Below are 17,349 nucleotides of genomic sequence, written 5' to 3' on the forward strand. Positions count from 1 at the left end.
AGCCTGGGCTCCTGCCCTGCCTCCTAACTCGTCTCTGTGACTTGTCTGGCCCTGTTTAATCTATTCTCCACTGCCAGAGAGTCTGATCTAATTCTAAAATCCAAATCTGATATTTGAGTCCAAAAGTATTTCTGGAATGCTCTTCCTGAGTTTGCATCTTGCTGCTAGAGCTGCAGCTTTGGCAAATCGTTTCCATTTGAAAGCCTCAATCTCCTAGTCTGTGGAAGGGAGCTAGTATAGAACCTATGCCTCAGCAAGTTGCTGTCACGGTTAAATTAGAAAAGGCACAAGAGCAGTTAGCACGTGCATGACATGCAGGAGATATTTAACAAATTAGTCACCACCAGGCACAGGTCACTTGATGGTCCAGGCTGAGGGAGAGAAAGTTCTACTGCATGACAATCTGGCGCAAAAACCCCAGTAAGAGGAGTGGTGTAGGTTAGGAAAGACTTAGCTAATGAAGGTTGGCCAAAGTGAAGCCTGAGGGCAGCAGAGAGGGTCTGGAACATGGGACAGTGGATCAGCATGTAAGAAAATGACTTTGGTGTACTGCGGATGATGGGCTGGTGAGCAAGGACAATCAATCTAGCCTAGAGATGACGAAGGTCTGAGTTAAGGTACTGGCAATGGGAATGGAGGACGTATCGGAGATTTGGAGATACTTTTAAAAGTAAAAGTCAGAGCTCCTTGACTAATAGGACATAGGTGGGAGTGGGACAGAGAGAAAAGCCGGGCTTTTATATTTGTCATTTACCAAGACATGGAAACAGCTGAAGAAGGAGTGAGAGGGTATGAAGAGGCCCTTCTTACTTAAAAAGACTCAAAGGGTATGAAGTCCAAGACCCTTAACACTACCGCTCCCATCCCCACCACATATGATTTGGTCAAACTCTCCTCCACACCCTTTGACCGCAGTTTTCTTCGTCTTGAGTGATTCTTGCTCTTTTCCCTCACCCCATCCCCAACCTCGTTGCCTTCGAGTTATTCTTCAGGCTCCAGCTCAGAGCTGGCCCTGCTTCTGCAGCAGTCACCACTCCTAAACATGTCAGCCCTTCCTTCTGCACCCGCCCTCCTTCCCCAGCTCCACATTCCCCTTCCCTACCACTTTCACATGAGACAGTGACTGCTCTTCTGGGAGGTCTGTACCCCTCACCAAACCATGGGACCCAAAAGCACTTAAGCACTTGATGACACAACTGATTCCCCAGTTGCTAAGTGGGTGTGTGCACGCATGTTTATACACATACTGTACATGCACATATATGACTGTACCTACAAATATGTAGAAAATTATATATAAATACATGTGTACGTATAACATATACATATATGCATGTGGTTTTTTTTTTTTTTCAACAAAGTGAATGAGGAGGAAGAAAGTTGAATTTAGACTTTTTGGAACTATGACAGCTTTGAAAACAGGTATCACCTTGTGTAACTCAATCTTCTGGTTCCTTGTTACCCCTTCGCAACAGTCCACTCGATTTCAAGAGAAGACCCTTCTCCACCCTCACCACGTGAACCAAGGAGCAGACTCTGGTAGATCCCAGCGCCCACAGCCTCAGTTTCCTCGTCAGCTGACCGAGGAGGCTCCCCCGCCTGTCAATCTCAGAGGCGCGGGGCGAGGCTCCAACTGGACTGAATGGAGCCACCGCGTCCCATTCAGCCCCACCCCCGGCCTGGCCTCGCGCCGCCGCTCTCCCCCTAGCTCTGGGTCCTTCCCGGCCGCTGCCGCCCCCGGGCCGGGGCTCCCCCGAGGTCCAGAGCCTCCCCCGCTCCCCCGGGTCCGGCTGTCAGCTGTCAGGGGGCCGCGCGGCGGCGGCCAGAGGCAGGACGTGGAGTTTCTCTCAGTCACGGAGCAGTTCCAGCCCGCAGCTCCCCCCGCCCGCTGGGCCCTTGGGCCGCCGCCCGCAGAGGCCGCTCACCCTCCATCATCTCCTGCGACTGTTGCTGGCCCGCGCCGCGTTCCGCCGCCATGTTGGCTGCTCTTCCCCTTTCCGGAATCTGTCGCCTCAGACCCCTCAGCCAATCAGGGCTCCCGCCTCAGAGCCGGCCCAGCCAATGGGATTCTGGCGCGGCGACTTCAGCTGCGGCGCGCCTGCGTGGGCCCAGCGCCTCATGGGAGTTGTAGTTCCGTCATGAGGCCGCGCGCCGCGCCTCCCCCGGGGCAGGTAATTTCAGGCAGCGGAGCCGGAACAGTCTGGAGGCGAGAAGCTGGGAAGGAAAGCAGAGGGAGTCGAAGCGGGACGCACAGAGCCGTAGGTGCAGGCAGACGGAGTGGACATCTAGGCAGAGTGGAGAGACGCCCTGGGCTCGAGAGTTGACTTCTGTCACTGTCTCGACCTCGGAGGCGTGGAGGGGCCGCAGGCCAGGCGGATCTTTCCGTGGCTGCAAGGTGCGGGCCAGTCCTATGTGCATCCCTAACCTCTGCGAGCCTCGCTGGCTGCGTCTGTACAATGGGCCGAACGGCAAGAGCAACAACATTCTCCCGGCGTCCCCGCGCGGATTTTACCCATGCGAAATGCCGCCTTTTCTTGACGCTCAGAGCACGCGGGCAGGTGCGGGGCACTGGCGCTGGTGGGGCCGCCAGCCAGCTGGCTGGCTCCGAGGCGCCAGACGGGCTCCCCTTGCAAGCCGTTCCCAGCCCAGTGCGGACGCTGCAGCCTTCGTCTACCCTGCGGAGCCACCCGGCCCGTAAGCGAGCCGCCCCGCGTCCTCCGCCTTCAGAAAGAGGCCTCCAAGAGGCGAGCTCTGCGCTACTCACCCGTTTTGATCGCGAGTCGGGCGGAAACCGCATCTGCCCGGCCCGGGGGCGGAGGCGCCCATGATTCCTTTGGCTCCTCCGAAGCGCCGTAGAGGGTGTTTGGTGCGTCCCTAGCAACCGTTAGCGCGGGCTTCTGGACTCCGGCTAGCTTAGTCCCGCCCATACGCGCAAGTGGTTGGTCCGTTGAGCTTGTCAATCGGTGCGAGTCGCTGTGCGATTGGTCGGTGGGATAAAAGCGCGGAGGGGCTCCCTTCCGCGATGTGTAGCCGGCCGGGACTGACCCTCGCCTGACTCAGGTGAGATACCTGCGCTGGGGAGAGCGGGCCGGGCTCCGCAATCTCCCGAAGGCCGCTGTGGGTCCTGCGCGGCTCCACGCCCCTGGCCCAGGAGGATCCGCCGCCCGGCCCTTAGACGAACCCGACCCCGGGTCTCCCGCCCCTGCGCCCTTCGCGCACCGCCGAGCCCGCGTCCTTTCCGTGCCCAGATCGCGGCGGGGTTGCGGCCGTTGGCCCCGGGCCCCGCGCCCCCAGCGTCTTCGGGGTGCCCTTCAGTGTAGCCTGCCCGGCGGGCGCCAAGGCCCCGCGCCTCGGGTCGCCTCGGGACTGTGCGCTCTCTTCACTGCAGCCCGCCCTGCGGGGCGAGCTCCAGGAGAACCAGCCCGGATCCCGCCACGCTCCCGCGCTGGGCGTGTGGGTCCCTGCGGGCTCAGCCGGCGACGCGGGGTGGGGGGCGCGCGCCGTCCGCGCTCCTGGTTCCAGCAAAGACCTGGACTTGAGCCTTAATCTTTTCACGAGGTTTTCTTTCCCAGAGTACGGCAGGGGCCTGCGCTGCCGTCTTTAGGCCTTTCTCGTCCTTACCTTCTGCATCTCAGTACCATTCGATGACGATTTTTCTCTTAGGGGTTCCCTCTCTTCGTCTTTCTGCTGCTACCTTAATTTAAGACTTTATAATTTCTTGCCTGGATTACTGTAGCCTTTCTCCTGCTTTCCAGCCTCGCCCTGACATGGTCCTTGGAGTCTTTGTAAGATGCATATCTGGCCATGTTACTCCTAAGCATTGAATCCTTAAAAGTTCATTTTGGGGATAAAATTAAGACTTTGGGCAGGCATAGGAGGCTCTGGGCTCATGCTTGGCCCCTCCAGGCCCACGTCCACCTACTCTTCTGGGTACTGAACTCCTCTCTGGGAGTCTTTGCCTCTGAAAGACTTCTTCACTCTGCTTGGAAGGGCTCGGCTCTGCAGGTGCCTCCTGCAGGACTGACATCCTTGCTGTGTTCTACTGCACTGTTCACCTTGTTGGCCTCATCCTGAAACTGGTTCTCCTTTTTGCTGTACAGCTGTGCTGAGAGCAATGGGAGCTGTTTGCTTCTTGGCTTATGTTCTGGTGGGAGAGAGACAGTTGCTTCTAGAAGTTCACCGAGATGCTCCCTGCAAAGCTGTCCTTGCTTCTGTTTGGTCTGAGGTGGGGTCACTTGTGTCTTCTGGAATCAAAACTAGCACTGGGAATATGGTTACTCGGCGGCACCATTAGGTGCTGTCTGCTGCGTTTGGGTTCCCGTGTCTGCAGCTCACAGTGGATACAAAGGACAATTTTAAAAATCCGGGCCTGGACGTGCAGGCATTTCTGGTTAACATCTGAGTCAAAATTTAGTGATCTAAGGTCATGTGAAGCCAGCCTCTGTTCTTTCTTGAGGCCAGGCTGTGGCTGTGGAGTGCACGGGAGGCTCGAGGGGCCTATGCTGTTCAGTGACAAACTGGCCCACGTGGACCTCAGACGCCCAGGAGGCACAGCGGGAAAAAGGATGCATCTTTCCTGCTGTCCTCCCCGCTCCCGCAGAGGGTCCCATCAGTTTCCCTCCTGGATAGGCTTGTAACTCTCAGTAACCTAATTAAACTTCCACATCTTCATGTTTCAACTTTGGTTGGTATTTATTTACTTTCTCCCATGAAGGACAAAAAATTGCATGCCCTTACCCTCCCTTCGCTTTTTTTTCCCCTTTCTGTCTCATGTTAGTTACTTTTACAAAAAAGCTTCTGTAACATTTGCAATATATTCTGAATAGTTATATTACTTTTTTATTATTTTATTTTTTGAGACAGGGTCTTGCTGTGTGGCCCAGGCTGGAGTGCAGTGGTGCCGTGTCCTCACTGCAGCCTCCACCTCCTGGGCTCAAGTGATTCTCCCACCTCACCCTCCCCAGCAGCTGGGACTACCAGCATGTGCCACCACACCTTGCTAATTTTTAATTTTTTTTTTTTTTTTTTTGGTAGAGTCGGGGTCTCCCTATGTTGCCCAGGCTGATCTTGAACTCCTGGGCTCAAGCAATCTGCCTGGCCTCCCAAAGTACTGGGTATATTACTTTTAAAAATAGTTTTGTGACATTGACATTACAGTCTGAAGAGTTACATTTTTTAGGAATTAAGGTTTTCTAACATAATGTATTCTGAAGAGTTATATTACTTTTTTAAGAAAGTAAGGTTTTACAACATTTACAATGTATTCTGAAGCTATAATTAAGTGTCCTGAGCTTTGTCTATAGGTTGGTTCTAAAAGTAGAAAAAACTGCCTCACACTATAATCATGTCATTGTTATTTATTATAGCAATAATTAGTGCATTTGGATGCTTAGAGAAGGAGATGTAAACCTGTGACTAAAGGTCCCATTCATTGTTGCTGCTTGTAGGGAAGCTGCACACTCGAACCCCAAACCCCATATGTAATTTTTTTCTAGCTTCCTACACATCTGCAGGTTTGCAGAGCCTTTGCCTTCTGGGGTCCTAGGCTGGGTTTGTGTGTGAATGTCTCTGAATTTTTTGGCCGTATCAGTTTATTCATACAAAAGAATAAAGGCAGTGTTAGTCATGAATTGTACCAGCAGAGTGGACGCATTTGAACCCATCACCCAAATTAGGAAATCAGGGGACCTGTGCCCTTGTGCCTCTTCCCCACTTTAGCACCTGCCTGACCCAGAGGGAACCACCTGCCTGAAGTGTAGGTTTACCAGTCTCTTATTTAGGAAGTAGTTTAATCACATGGGTGTGTTTCCCTGAACTACTTATTTAGATTATTTCATGACAAAGGAATCCTCCTGCTGATTGTCTTCTGTAATTTGATTTTTCCCACTCGTATATGGCTAAGATTCACCCTGTGTGTAGTTCATTTGTTTTCACTGCTGTAATTCATGTATGAATATTCCAGAATTTAAAATCTATCTTCTTGTTGAAGAGTGTTTGGGTTTCATTTCCTTTTTTCCTCCCTCTCTCCCTCACTCCCTCCCTTTCTTCCCTCCCTTTTTTCTGCCTGTCTTTGCCATTGAGAACCATACTGTCCCAAACATTCTGGTGGCTTCTTATCTGTGTGCAAGAATTTCTCTGGAATATAAATCTAAGTGGAAAGTGCTGTATCCATATAGACAAATGTTTGACTTGAATTGTTTTCTAAAGAGATTATATTAATGTATTAAGAGCTCCTGTTGATCCAAATCCTTTTTGACATTGGGCATTATTAGATTCTTAATTTCTGCTGACTTAGTAGGTATAACATTATCATGATTAAGATTTCCTCTCCTGTAAAATGCTTGTTCCTGTTTCTTGACATTTTTCTATTGGGCCATGTGTCTTTTAAAAATGTTTAAATTTTAAATAGTTGATCTTTTAAAGCTATTCTGGATATGAATTTTCTGTTGGTTATGTATGTGGCAAATATCTTCTCCCAAATTGTGGCTTGTTCTTTCATTTTCTTTATGGTATTCTTTGTGAACCTGTGTTCTCAATTTTTTTTGGGGGGGGGGACGGAGTCTTGCTGTGTCGCCAGGCTGGAGTGCAGTGGCATCATCTCGGCTCATTGCAACCTCCACCTCTCAGGTTCAAGCGATTCTCCTGCCTCTGCCTCCCGAGTAGCTGAGATTACAGGTGCCCGCCACCATGCCCGGCTAATTTTTGTATTTTTAATAGAGATGAGGTTTCACCATGTTGGTCAGGATGGTTTTGATCTCTTGACCTCGTGATCTGCCCGCCTCAGCCTCCCAAAGTGCTGGGATTACAGGGGTGATGTGTTCTCAATTTTAATGTTAAATTTATTAATATTATTTTATAACTAGAGTTTTCTGTGCCTTGTTTAAGAAAACTTTCCCTACCCCAAAGTCTTACAGATAGCCTCTTTTCTTCTAAAAACTTAGTGATTTTATTTTATATTTTATTTGGTTTGACAGGTCTCGCTTTGTTGTCTAGGCTGGCCTTCATCTCCCTGGGCTCAAGCAGTTCTCCTGCCTTAGCTTCTAGAGTGGCTCGGACTATAGGTGCAGGCCATGAGGCCTGCCTGGCTAAAACGTTTAGTGTTTTGACTTCCACAGATCAGATCTTTTATGCCCTGGGCACCACAGTGAGACCTCATCTCCTAGTTAAAAAGATGGCCATGTGAAGACACATACAAACAGGGAGAAGTCGGCCAGGCGCGGTGGCTTACGCCTGTAATCCCAGCACTTTGGGAGGCCGACGCGGGCGGATCACAAGGTCAAGAGATCCAGACCATCCTGGCTAACACAGTGAAACCCTGACTACTAAAAATACCAAAAATTAGCCAGGCGTGGTGGTGGGCGCCTGTAGTCCCAGCTACTCAGGAGGCTGAGGCAGGAGAATGGTGTGAACCCGGGAGGCGGAAGTTGCAGTGAGCTGAGATCGCATCACTGCGCTCCAGCCTGGGCGACAGTGAGACTCTGTCTCAAAACAAACAAACAAACAGGGAGAAGCTCTGTGACGTCGAAGGCAGAGACTGGAGTGACGCAGCCACAGGTCAAGAACACCAAAGATGGCCAGTAGCCACCAGATGCTAGGATAAGGCAAGGAGGGGGCACTCCTTGGAGTTCCATATTGGAAGAGGTGGTGTTGGGAGGGCCACCTCCCCTTTCCTCTCCACCCCAGGCCTGCCTTGTCTTGGAAGGGCCTCATGTGGGCATCCTGCCAGCTTGTCCAAGCTTGCTATTCCTGGAAGGCTGCTCCTCAGCCAGTTCACGGGTCTAGGTGTGCCGATGTGGGAAGACCTGGGTGGAAAGAGGCCTGTGTGTGTCTTAGAAGTGGGCACTGGACCCTTTGGTTGGGAACTCTGGGGTTCTGGATACCCAGAAAGTGGTCCAGAAGAGGGGATATGAGGTCTGAGTGGGCTTGCCTTGGCCCCAGGGTCTCCTCATTTCGTGGGGGAAACTCCGGCCATGGTTCTGGTATTGGCCACAGCCTCCTCTTGCCATATATCTACAGCCTGGATGACCAGGTGGGGGCTTCCTTCCAGTAGAGGAGATCTTCTTGCTTCAAGGGCTCTTTTGTGGAGTTTGGCCATGAGGACAGGGTATTGGTAAATGTGTACTTGTGTTTCAAGTGCTTGCCAATATGCAGGATGGAACTCTTCAGTATCTCCACTCTGCAGGGTGGTCACATGAATGTATACATGTGACAAGACTGCATAGAACACATGCTCACGTGTGCACACACACGCTCACGTGCACATGCGCATGCACACATGCATGGACACGCACACACACACACGTGCAGGTAAATTCCTTGAAATCTGGATGAGGCTGATGGATGGTATCAAGTCAGTTTCCTGGCTGTGACACTCTCCTGTAAGATGTCACCATGAGAGGGAACTCAGTGAAGAGTATGTGAGATTTTCCTGTATTTCTACCCTGTATCAGCATTTGAATCATGTATAAGAGAAAAGCTAAAAATACAAATCTCTGGTGGCAGGCCTGTCTCTAGGAGACATGGCCTCTTGGCCATGGCCCCCGTGACCTCACTTGTTGGCAGCACCCAGGTGATTCTGTGCGCAGCTGGTCGGATGGTCAGGACTCACTTTAGGGGAAAGCTGGGGGCATGGGAGCTGTGCAGCCCCCACGCACTGATGAGTTCATCATGACCTGGGAGTATTTTCAGTTGGTGTGTACCTGCAGCCCCTGCCTTCCCTCATGGCTCCTTCCCACCCTGTTCTTTGTTTTCCTCTCTCTCTCCTTCCCTCTTTCCCATGTCTTCCTATCTATTTTTCTTGGAAAGAGCTTTTGTTTTTCTTTTTTTTGAGATGGGGTCTCTCTCTGTCACGCAGGCTGGAGTGCAGTGGTGTGATCTCGGCTCACTGCAAACTCCGCCTCCCGGGTTCACGCCATTCTCCTGCCTCAGCCTCCCGAGTAGCTGGGACTACAGGCGCCTGCCACCTCGCCCGGCTAATTTTTTGTATTTTTAGTGGAGACGGAGTTACACAGTGTTAGTCAGGATGGTCTCGATCTCCTGACCTCGTGATCCGCCCTCCTCGGCCTCCCAAAGTGCTGGGATGACAGGCGTGAGCCACCGCGCCCGGCCTGGAAAGAGCTTCTTTTAGCACCACTTTGGGCGGACCGTTCTCCTGTCGCAGGTTCTGACCCGGGACGGCAGTTGGTGGGGTATGTCTTTTGGGGCCGAGCTGAACTCAGCATTATGAATTAGTTGGTTAAACTGCCTTTATGTTTTTGCATTGCAGATGTTAATCAGCTTCACGTTGTTTTCTAGTTGTTAGAGGTGGAAGCTTGGCAGTTGGTCTCCCTTCTTCCCATGGAGGACGGGGGCTTAACAGCCTTTGAAGAGGACCAGAGATGCCTTTCCCAGAGCCTCCCCTTGCCAGTGCCAGCAGAGGGCCCAGCTGCACAGACCACCGCCGAGCCCAGCAGGTCGTTTTCCTCAGCCCAAAGACATCTGAGCAGAAGGAATGGGCTTTCCAGACTCTGCCAGAGCAGGACGGCACTCTCCGGTAATGACCTTCGACCGCTGCAGGCCTCGGCGCGTGGAAATACACATGTGGGGTTGCGCTGTGTTGTCATGGAAACCCTCTCACCAGGGATTGAAGCCACTCTATTCCTGCAGAGAAAAGTTCGTGGTTTAGGCGCTCGGCTCGCGCTGGCAGGTGACTCTGGCAGGGCCTTTGCTGCTGCTTTTGCTCTGTTGTGATTCCCAGGCATCTGGCGCTTCTTTTCAGGCAGCAGGTGGAACTCCCCTTCAATTTCAGGGTCAAGTTACAGCAAAATGTTATTTCTTACTTCAGAGTGTGTGAGAACGCTGTTCTAGGTTAGGCTGTTTTACTTAGGGAAATGCAGCTTTGCTCATGCATTTACTGAGCTAAATGAGGTTTAGCCGGTGGACCAAGAATCATGGGGCAGAAGTCTGTTGGTGCCTCCTATGTCCAGAGTCTGTTGGTGCCTCTTATGTCCAGGCACCCCAAAGGTCTGGGCCATGGTGAGGAAGAAAGCGTCACTTGCCTTTGAGGGGCTGTCTGATGGAGGCACTTGGGGAGACAGCAGGCTGTGTCCTTGAAGTTGGGGTAGACCTTGAAAGTGGGGAAGTGGGGCACAGAGCTGCGGGAAATGGTGGCTGGGGGTCTGGTCTCCAGGCCGAGGAGCACTTCGACACTGGAATAGGAGGGTATTGGAGCTGAGCTTGTGCACTGGGGTGTCTGAGGGTGTAGAGCGGAGGGCCCTGTGGAGAGCACCCGGGATACTGCAGGGAGGGCCGGGCTGGGAGGCACACAGCACCCTTGGGAGTGAGCTTCACCCAGGCACGGATCAGGAATGTTCTCAGTGAGTGTCGACAGGTGTGTTCCTTTTTTGGGGCATCATTCTGGTGGCTGCATGAGGAGCAGGGGTGGGAGCCGGAGGCACAGGGCCTTGAGACATGAGGAGGAGCTGTACTTGGTGACTGCTGTCTGGGGAAGAGGAGGGGCGAGAGAGTGGCTGGATGGCCACGTGGTTTCCAGTCTCAGAGAATGGTCGGGGTCAGGCCACTCACTGAGAAAGTCAGGGGTCCTGGATGAAGGACATGGAGGGGAGGGGATGGGAGAGAAATGGAAGGGCTAGGTCTTGCGTGCTTGGTTTTGAGCACTGGAAGAATGCAGTTGGTGTCTCCAGAGATGGGGAAGAGGGCGAGTGGGCTGTGGGAGGTCCGGGCTGGAGGTGCGAGTGTGGGAGTCTTCAGTGCATTTCTAGTTAGATGTATTTAAAGCTACCGAGGAATGGGTGAGATGGAGCCGTGGTCACTGAGAGGTGAGAGGGCGGGAGGTGGGGGAGCCCAGGTGCCCGAGGAGGGTGGTGTGGGAGGAGGGTGAGGCCTGAGGAATGACTGGACTGAGTGTTTTGGGAGCCATTGGAAGCGTTGCTGAGAGTGAGGACGCTGCACAAGGAGCTCTTGAATCATAGGACGCTTCCAAGGAGTAAGTGACAGGGCAGCCGCCGGAGTGGCCATGGGGTCTTGGAATGACTGACAGAAGACAGAAGGTGGGAAGGAAGGAACCTTTGAGTGTAATTAAGCTTTTTTGTTTTTTGAGACAAGGTCTGACTCTTGCTCAGGCTGGAGTGCAGTGGCGCAGTCATAGCTCACTGCAGTCTCAAACTCCTGGGCTCAGGCAATCCTCCTGCCTTAGCCTCCTGAGTAGATGGGACTGCAGGGGCACGCCACCATGCCCAACTGATTTTTAAAACTTTTATTTTTAGTAGGGATAGGGTCTCGCTGTGTTGTCCAGGCTGGTCTTGAACTCCTGAACTCAAGCAACCTTCCTGCCTCAGCCTCCCAAAGAGCTGGGATTATAGGCACGCCTGGCTTTGAGTGTAATTTAGACACAGAAGTGTTGATCTTGTGCTGTTCGTGCTTCCGAGTGGACCTGGTGGTTGCCTAAGTGGATTCTGGATACCACGTTCAGACACGTGATGAGAGTGTGCGTTAGCTGTGCAGAGTGACTTAATCCTTAGATCTTTTTGCAGGAGTTGAGGGCAAGGGCTGTGTGCTTTGCCTGTTTCAGAAGGTGGACACTGCAGCTGTGTGAAGTCTAAAGCTTCGCTTCGCTTCTCTTTTCAGAAGACAGATGGAGCTCCTACTGTCTCTCATCACTGGCTGCCCAGAATATTTGTACAAGTCAACTGCACTGCCCTGCTGCCCCCGAGCACACGGACCCGTCCGGGCCCCGGGGCAGTGTGTCCTGCTGCTCCCTGCTGCGGGGACTGTCCTCAGGGTGGTCCTCACCCCTGCTTCCGGCCCCTGTGTGCAACCCTAACAAGGCCATCTTCACGGTGGATGCCAAGAGCACAGAGGTATTTGCTTCTCTTTTAGATCTAGCTGTGTAGATGTGGTTTTGGGGTTTGTGCCTTAAACCTGGGATTTGTGTGTTTTAATGCAATTAGAAAAACATTTGGGCACTTTGGGAGGTGGGAAGTTTGCTTGAGCCCAGGAGTTCAAGACCAGCCTGGGCAACATAGCAAGATCCCATCTCTACAAAGAAATTAGCCAGGTGTGGTGGCACACACCTGTAGTCCCAGCTACCAGGGAGGCTGAGGCAGGAGGGTCACTTGAGCCCAGGAGTTCAAGGCTGCGGTGAGCTCTGATTGTGCCACTGCACTCCAGCCTGGGCAACAGAGTGAGACCCTGTCTGTCAGGAAAAGGCTGGCTTCTACATGGTCCTCCTGGGCTATTCTGGGCAGCTGGTGGAGCTGCTGGGGATGTCTGCGTCTTTGCTCCTCTTTGTGATTCCTCAGATCCTGGTTGCTAACGACAAAGCTTGCAGGCTCCTGGGGTACAGCAGCCAGGACCTGATTGGCCAGAAGCTCACGCAGTTCTTTCTGAGGTCAGATTCTGATGTGGTGGAGGCCCTCAGCGAGGAGCACATGGAGGCTGACGGCCACGCTGCGGTGGTGTTTGGCACGGTGGTGAGTGGATGCGGGTGCAGCGCTCAGTCTGGCCTCAAGACCAGCAGCGTGTGACAGGAACAGCTCGGTGTTCCCCACCAGGAGCTCTGCTGGGGGTTGGGTGGCACCAGGACATCTCAGCTTCTTCAGCTGAAAATGTCATCCCAGGTGCCGTTTCCCCACTTCAGCTGCAGTGGGGGTGGGGGCCCTTCAAAAACACTCATCACAGGAACGGACGCTGTGGCTGCGGCTGGACTCCCGGGGGGTGTTGTGGGTGGCCCTTGCTTTGTCTGAGGGCTGCAGCTTCACTAGTGTTTTGCAGCCCTGCTGGGCACCACGTCAGACGCTCAAGAGTCATACGGTTTTATTGTCTATTGATTTTTACATTCTGTTTGGTGCTTGTGGGAGCAGGCAGGGGTGTGGGCCTGGAAGCGTTTCTCTAGACAGTGTTGATTCTCTTACCTGTGCCACGTGTCCAACCTGGACGTTGACAGTGATCTGAGTTGGATGTGGAGGACTGAGCCCAAGGCATGGAAAAAGCCCAAGGCATGGCTGATTGTAGAGTTTCCCCTCAAAGCAGGACGGCCTCGTCAGCTGGTCGGGGACTGGGGGAGCAGCGTTGGAGGGCAGTGGAGGTTGGGGTATGATCTGAGGCTCTAGTAGTCATCCGAATCCTCCAGGTTGCCTGTTTCCCACCTAGACACTGTGGCTTTCACACAGGGGACCCCATTGCTTGAACTGAACTGATGTCACAGGCTTAGGACCAGTTGTGTCAGAAAATCACTGGTTCAAGAAACTGACTTAGTGACTATTAAGAAGAAAAAAACTAAGATATTCACCATGTGTTGGTGTCTGTTTCTTTAAGAAATAACAGATACTGCTTTTTTCACCCTGCAATATTACCATGAACTGAGAATGAAATCTACTCTCTTGATAAAACTTGCCCTTGGAGATTTTAATGTTCAGCATCGGAAATCTTGTTTGTGCTTTGGTAAATTTCTGAAATGAAAGTCAGGTAAGCAGAAGTTGAGAACGTTGCAGTGCCTGGAGTTTGGGCCTCCTGGAGGTGGGTGCCCCACCCAGACTGGTCTTTTGGGTCCACGGCATGCAGGTGTGAACCTGTTTCCACAGGTGGACATCATCAGCCGTAGTGGGGAGAAGATTCCAGTGTCTGTGTGGATGAAGAGGATGCGGCAGGAGCACCGCCTGTGCTGCGTGGTGGTCCTGGAGCCCGTGGAGAGAGTCTCGACCTGGGTCGCTTTCCAGAGCGATGTGAGTGTGCGGCTTTGCCTCATGTCTCATGGACGCTGGAGCCGGTGTCGTTCTCCTCTTCAGCAAGTGCTGGTCCCTGTCTCATTCCTTTGGGAAGAAAGAGAATGAGGAGCCTGGAGGGTCTGCCCAGTGGTGCCCTCGCTGATTGTGTGTGCTTGGGCAGGGAACGAACCTCCCATACTTCAGTTCCTCACCCGTGAACTGGGGCATAATCATAACTCCTCATGAGATTGTTTCAACATTTAAATGAGATAATATATGCAAAACCCCCAGAATAGTAGCTGGCATTAGAGACAGCCCTCATGTGTGAACTGGGATGTTATTAATGAGCTGTGGTGTGGGCCAGGTTCCTGAAGAACAAGAAGGCCCACAATTTAGGTGCATCTCCGGTAGAAGGAGACAGATGAGGATGCTCTTATCAAATTCATGGGTATATGTCTCTTGCACTTCCGATGGAGAAGTCATGTTGGGGTCTTGCTTTTGGCTTGAAAATATTGAAGCTTAGTTAAATTTACAGCTGGAGTGCAAGAAGCTTTTATGATAAGCACTGGGCTTTTCCTCCAGGGCACCATCACGTCATGCGACAGTCTCTTTGCTCATCTTCACGGGTACGTGTCTGGGGAGGACGTGGCTGGGCAGCACATCACAGACCTGATCCCTTCCGTGCAGCTCCCTCCTCCTGGTCAGCACATCCCAAAGGTGGGGCTCCTGACCTCTCGCACTGTGTGATGGGGTGGAGTTCTTAGCTCTGAATCCATAACTGGAGACACAGACCAAGGGTTTCTGAAGGCAAGGGTGGCTGTAGGGGTGGGACGTGCTCAGTTTTGAGCTTCCTGTGCGCCGAGGCCTTGACCAAGGCCCGGGGCCCGTGCGGTCTCCCAGCTGGCCACTCTTGTCCCCTGAGTCTTGTCTTCTCCCTAGAGCTGGGCCACCCACAGAGGTGGATGCTGGACGTTGCCCGAGGCTGAGAGGGGTGGGAGAACACATCCACACATGCGCAGCTGGTGCAGTGCAGCCTGTGGGGCCAGTATCCTGGGGCCAGAGCAAGGATGGCACGGTTGCCAGTGGCGTGGCTGAGCCCTGAGCCTGAGCCCCACAGTCCTCCCTCCCTCCCTCCCTGCTGGTGCCCGGCCCCTCATTGGGGTGTCTCACTTGCCCTGGGGTCGCTGTGCCTGGGGCGGCTCTGGACACTGAGTCCTCCCCACCCACAAAGGGCTCTTTCCTGGGCCAGGCGGGCCCGGGAGGAGAGGGAAGGCAGAGCAGTGTGAGTGTGAGATGTCCTGGGGACCTTCCCTGATGACATGTGGCGTAGAAGTCGGGTCGGACGCAGCACAGACTCAGTGCTCTGTCCACGTGAAACACGGCTTGAGCCAAACGACAAGCCTTTCTTTCAGAATCTCAAGATTCAGAGGTCTGTTGGAAGAGCCAGGGACGGCACCACCTTCCCTCTGAGCTTAAAGCTGAAATCCCAACCCAGCAATGAGGAGGTGACCACCGGTGAGGCAGCCCCTGCGAAGGGCTACCGGGCATCCGTCTGGGTGTTCTGCACCATCAGCGGCCTCATCACCCTCCTGCCGGATGGGACCATCCATGGCATCAACCACAGCTTCGCGCTGACGCTGTTTGGTTACGGAAAGACCGAGCTCCTGGGCAAGGTGGGGCTGCCCTGGGCGCCTGGCTCCCCATCTCCTCGGAGGAAGCTGCCGTGCTCTGCAGTGCGGGCTTGCGTGTGGCACAGGCCTTGCGCCCGGCAAGCTCTCCAGCTCGCTCCTTTACCCAGGAGGGACCTCGGGTCCAGGGAGGGAGGTCCTTGCTCACGGCTGCCAAGCTCCTTCTCTCCACCCTTCCCCAGCAACCACCGTCAGAGGGAGGGAGAGGAGCGCTGTGCCTCAAAGCCCTGAGAGATCTGGTCTGACTGATGGACCAGGGTTTACGACACAACTGCAGGGGTTCATTGCTCACCCTAGTAGAAATACTAAAAAGTAGCTAAGCTGAATTGTAGTTAAGTTCAATTTAAGTTAGTTAAAAAGCAGTTAGCGTTCTTCCTGGATGAGGGGTTCCCACAGGAGCTGAGGGCGTTGAGACCTTGCAAGGATTTTGGGGGCACGGACGCTTGTGCCCTCTGTGAGGTTAGGGCGGGTTCCGGCATTACATTATGGGCAGTGTCCTGGTGAGGGGGCCACACACAGGTTCAGAGGAAGCATCTGTCAGAGCAGCTCCTGGCCTGGGAGGAGCCCAGAGGGCCCTGCAGTCCTTCTGTCCTGGGTGCATGTCACTGTTCCGGCCACCAGTGAGCCACATGAGGTGAGGCTTGCAGACACAGGCTGCCAGATCCATCTAAACATGGGGCCAAAGGCCAGATGTCTGCTCCAAAGATGTGTCGATGTCAGTGTAACTTGCCGCAGAGTGTGTTTTTACCTTTTTCTTAAGAAAAGGGGAAAAATCATGAATTACATGTTGAACATCAGAGGGGCTTCAGGTGCATCAAAGGGCATTTGGCCCGAGGCCTCTCCTGACCTTGAGGGTGAACCCTCAGGGACTGGCTCTCCTTGTGTTTATTCCTCCCCCAGGGGGACAGTCCAGTGGGTCAGCGTGGATCCTCCAGGCTCTGAAATGTCCCCGCTTTGTTTTCTAGAATATCAGTTTCCTGATTCCTGGTTTCTACAGCTACATGGACCTTGCGTATGACAGCTCGTTACAGCTCCCAGACCTGGCCAGCTGCCTGGACGTCGGCGATGAGAGTGGGTGTGGGGAGAGAACCTTGGACCCGTGGCAGGGCCAGGACCCCGCTGAGGGGGCCCAGGGTAAGACACGGCCTCCTCCTCCTGAATGCGCCTGCAGCTGCTGAGCTCCAGACAGCCCCGTGCCTCTGAGACAGGGCTGGGAGGAGCAGGAGCTACGGCCCCTCCAGAGGCTCAGGGGTGGTGGGGGGGCGGAGTAGGGGGTGACTGTTTTCTGGTTTGATGTTCCTCTCTGTCTCAGGGGCTGTGACATGTTATTCTTATAAACATTCGAGCGTAGAGAAGAAGAATAGAAAACCCCCAAGACTGTGCCCATAATATCTGAGACACAGCATCTGAGACACAGCTAACTGACAGTCTTAGTATCCGAGACACAGCTAACTGACAGTCTTAGTATCCGAGACACAGCTAACTGACAGTCTTAGCATCCGAGACACAGCTAACTGACAGTCTTAGTATCCGAGACACAGCTAACTCACAGTCTTAGTATCCGAGACACAGCTAACTCACAGTCTTGTCTTTTCTAAGTAAACTTACATAGCTTCATGTAGTTTGAGTGAATCCATGTAGCATATCAGATTACCGCTGACCCTTGAACAACTGGGTTTGACATTGGAGGGTCCAGTTATACACGGATTCTTTTCAACCTCAGAAATCCAGTATTGGTGGGAGGTGAAGTTGGCGTATACGGAGGGCTGACCTTCCATGCACCTGCGTTTCACGGGTGGGCTGTGGGACGTGAGGGTGTTCGGATTTTGGCATTCTGGGGGTCCTGGAACCCATCCCCTGAGTGTACTGAGGGTTGACTGCAATTCCTAAATCGAATGTTCTACCAGTATTTCCTGGTTTAATTATGTTTATCCCACATAGTTTTAATTTGACGTTTT

The 17,349-nt window shown here is 53.1% G+C and overlaps 2 protein-coding genes across 7 annotated transcripts in view; one reads left to right on the forward strand and one right to left on the reverse strand.

Annotated features, from left to right (window-relative positions):
- PPP1R7 (protein phosphatase 1 regulatory subunit 7) overlaps positions 1 to 3,138 on the reverse strand; it is a 34,599-nt gene extending 31,461 nt beyond the window's left edge. Inside the window, exons 1-2 of one of the 2 annotated variants that reach the window (XM_058436515.1) lie at positions 2,765 to 2,868; positions 1,926 to 2,214 (exon numbers count right to left, since the gene is read on the reverse strand). In XM_058436515.1, the coding sequence (XP_058292498.1) occupies positions 1,926 to 1,977 (52 nt within the window). In that variant the 5' untranslated portion in view covers positions 1,978 to 2,214; positions 2,765 to 2,868. Of the gene's footprint in view, positions 1 to 1,925; positions 2,215 to 2,764 lie in introns of both variants that reach the window. The other variant, XM_058436512.1, reaches the window with a different exon arrangement.
- PASK (PAS domain containing serine/threonine kinase) overlaps positions 2,118 to 17,349 on the forward strand; it is a 46,073-nt gene continuing 30,841 nt past the window's right edge. Inside the window, exons 1-8 of one of the 5 annotated variants that reach the window (XM_058436495.1) lie at positions 2,118 to 2,171; positions 9,295 to 9,532; positions 11,626 to 11,858; positions 12,300 to 12,470; positions 13,581 to 13,721; positions 14,286 to 14,420; positions 15,116 to 15,376; positions 16,357 to 16,525. In XM_058436495.1, the coding sequence (XP_058292478.1) occupies positions 2,139 to 2,171; positions 9,295 to 9,532; positions 11,626 to 11,858; positions 12,300 to 12,470; positions 13,581 to 13,721; positions 14,286 to 14,420; positions 15,116 to 15,376; positions 16,357 to 16,525 (1,381 nt within the window). In that variant the 5' untranslated portion in view covers positions 2,118 to 2,138. Of the gene's footprint in view, positions 2,172 to 2,253; positions 2,396 to 2,508; positions 2,559 to 2,977; positions 3,061 to 9,294; positions 9,533 to 11,625; positions 11,859 to 12,299; positions 12,471 to 12,868; positions 13,465 to 13,580; positions 13,722 to 14,285; positions 14,421 to 15,115; positions 15,377 to 16,356; positions 16,526 to 17,349 lie in introns of those variants that run through there. The other 4 variants (XM_032761473.2, XM_058436505.1, XM_032761463.2 and 1 more) reach the window with 4 other exon arrangements.

Source organism: Hylobates moloch, unplaced genomic scaffold, assembly GCF_009828535.3.
Source record: "Hylobates moloch isolate HMO894 unplaced genomic scaffold, HMol_V3 SCAFFOLD_1, whole genome shotgun sequence".
Classification (NCBI taxonomy): Eukaryota; Metazoa; Chordata; class Mammalia; order Primates; family Hylobatidae; genus Hylobates; species Hylobates moloch.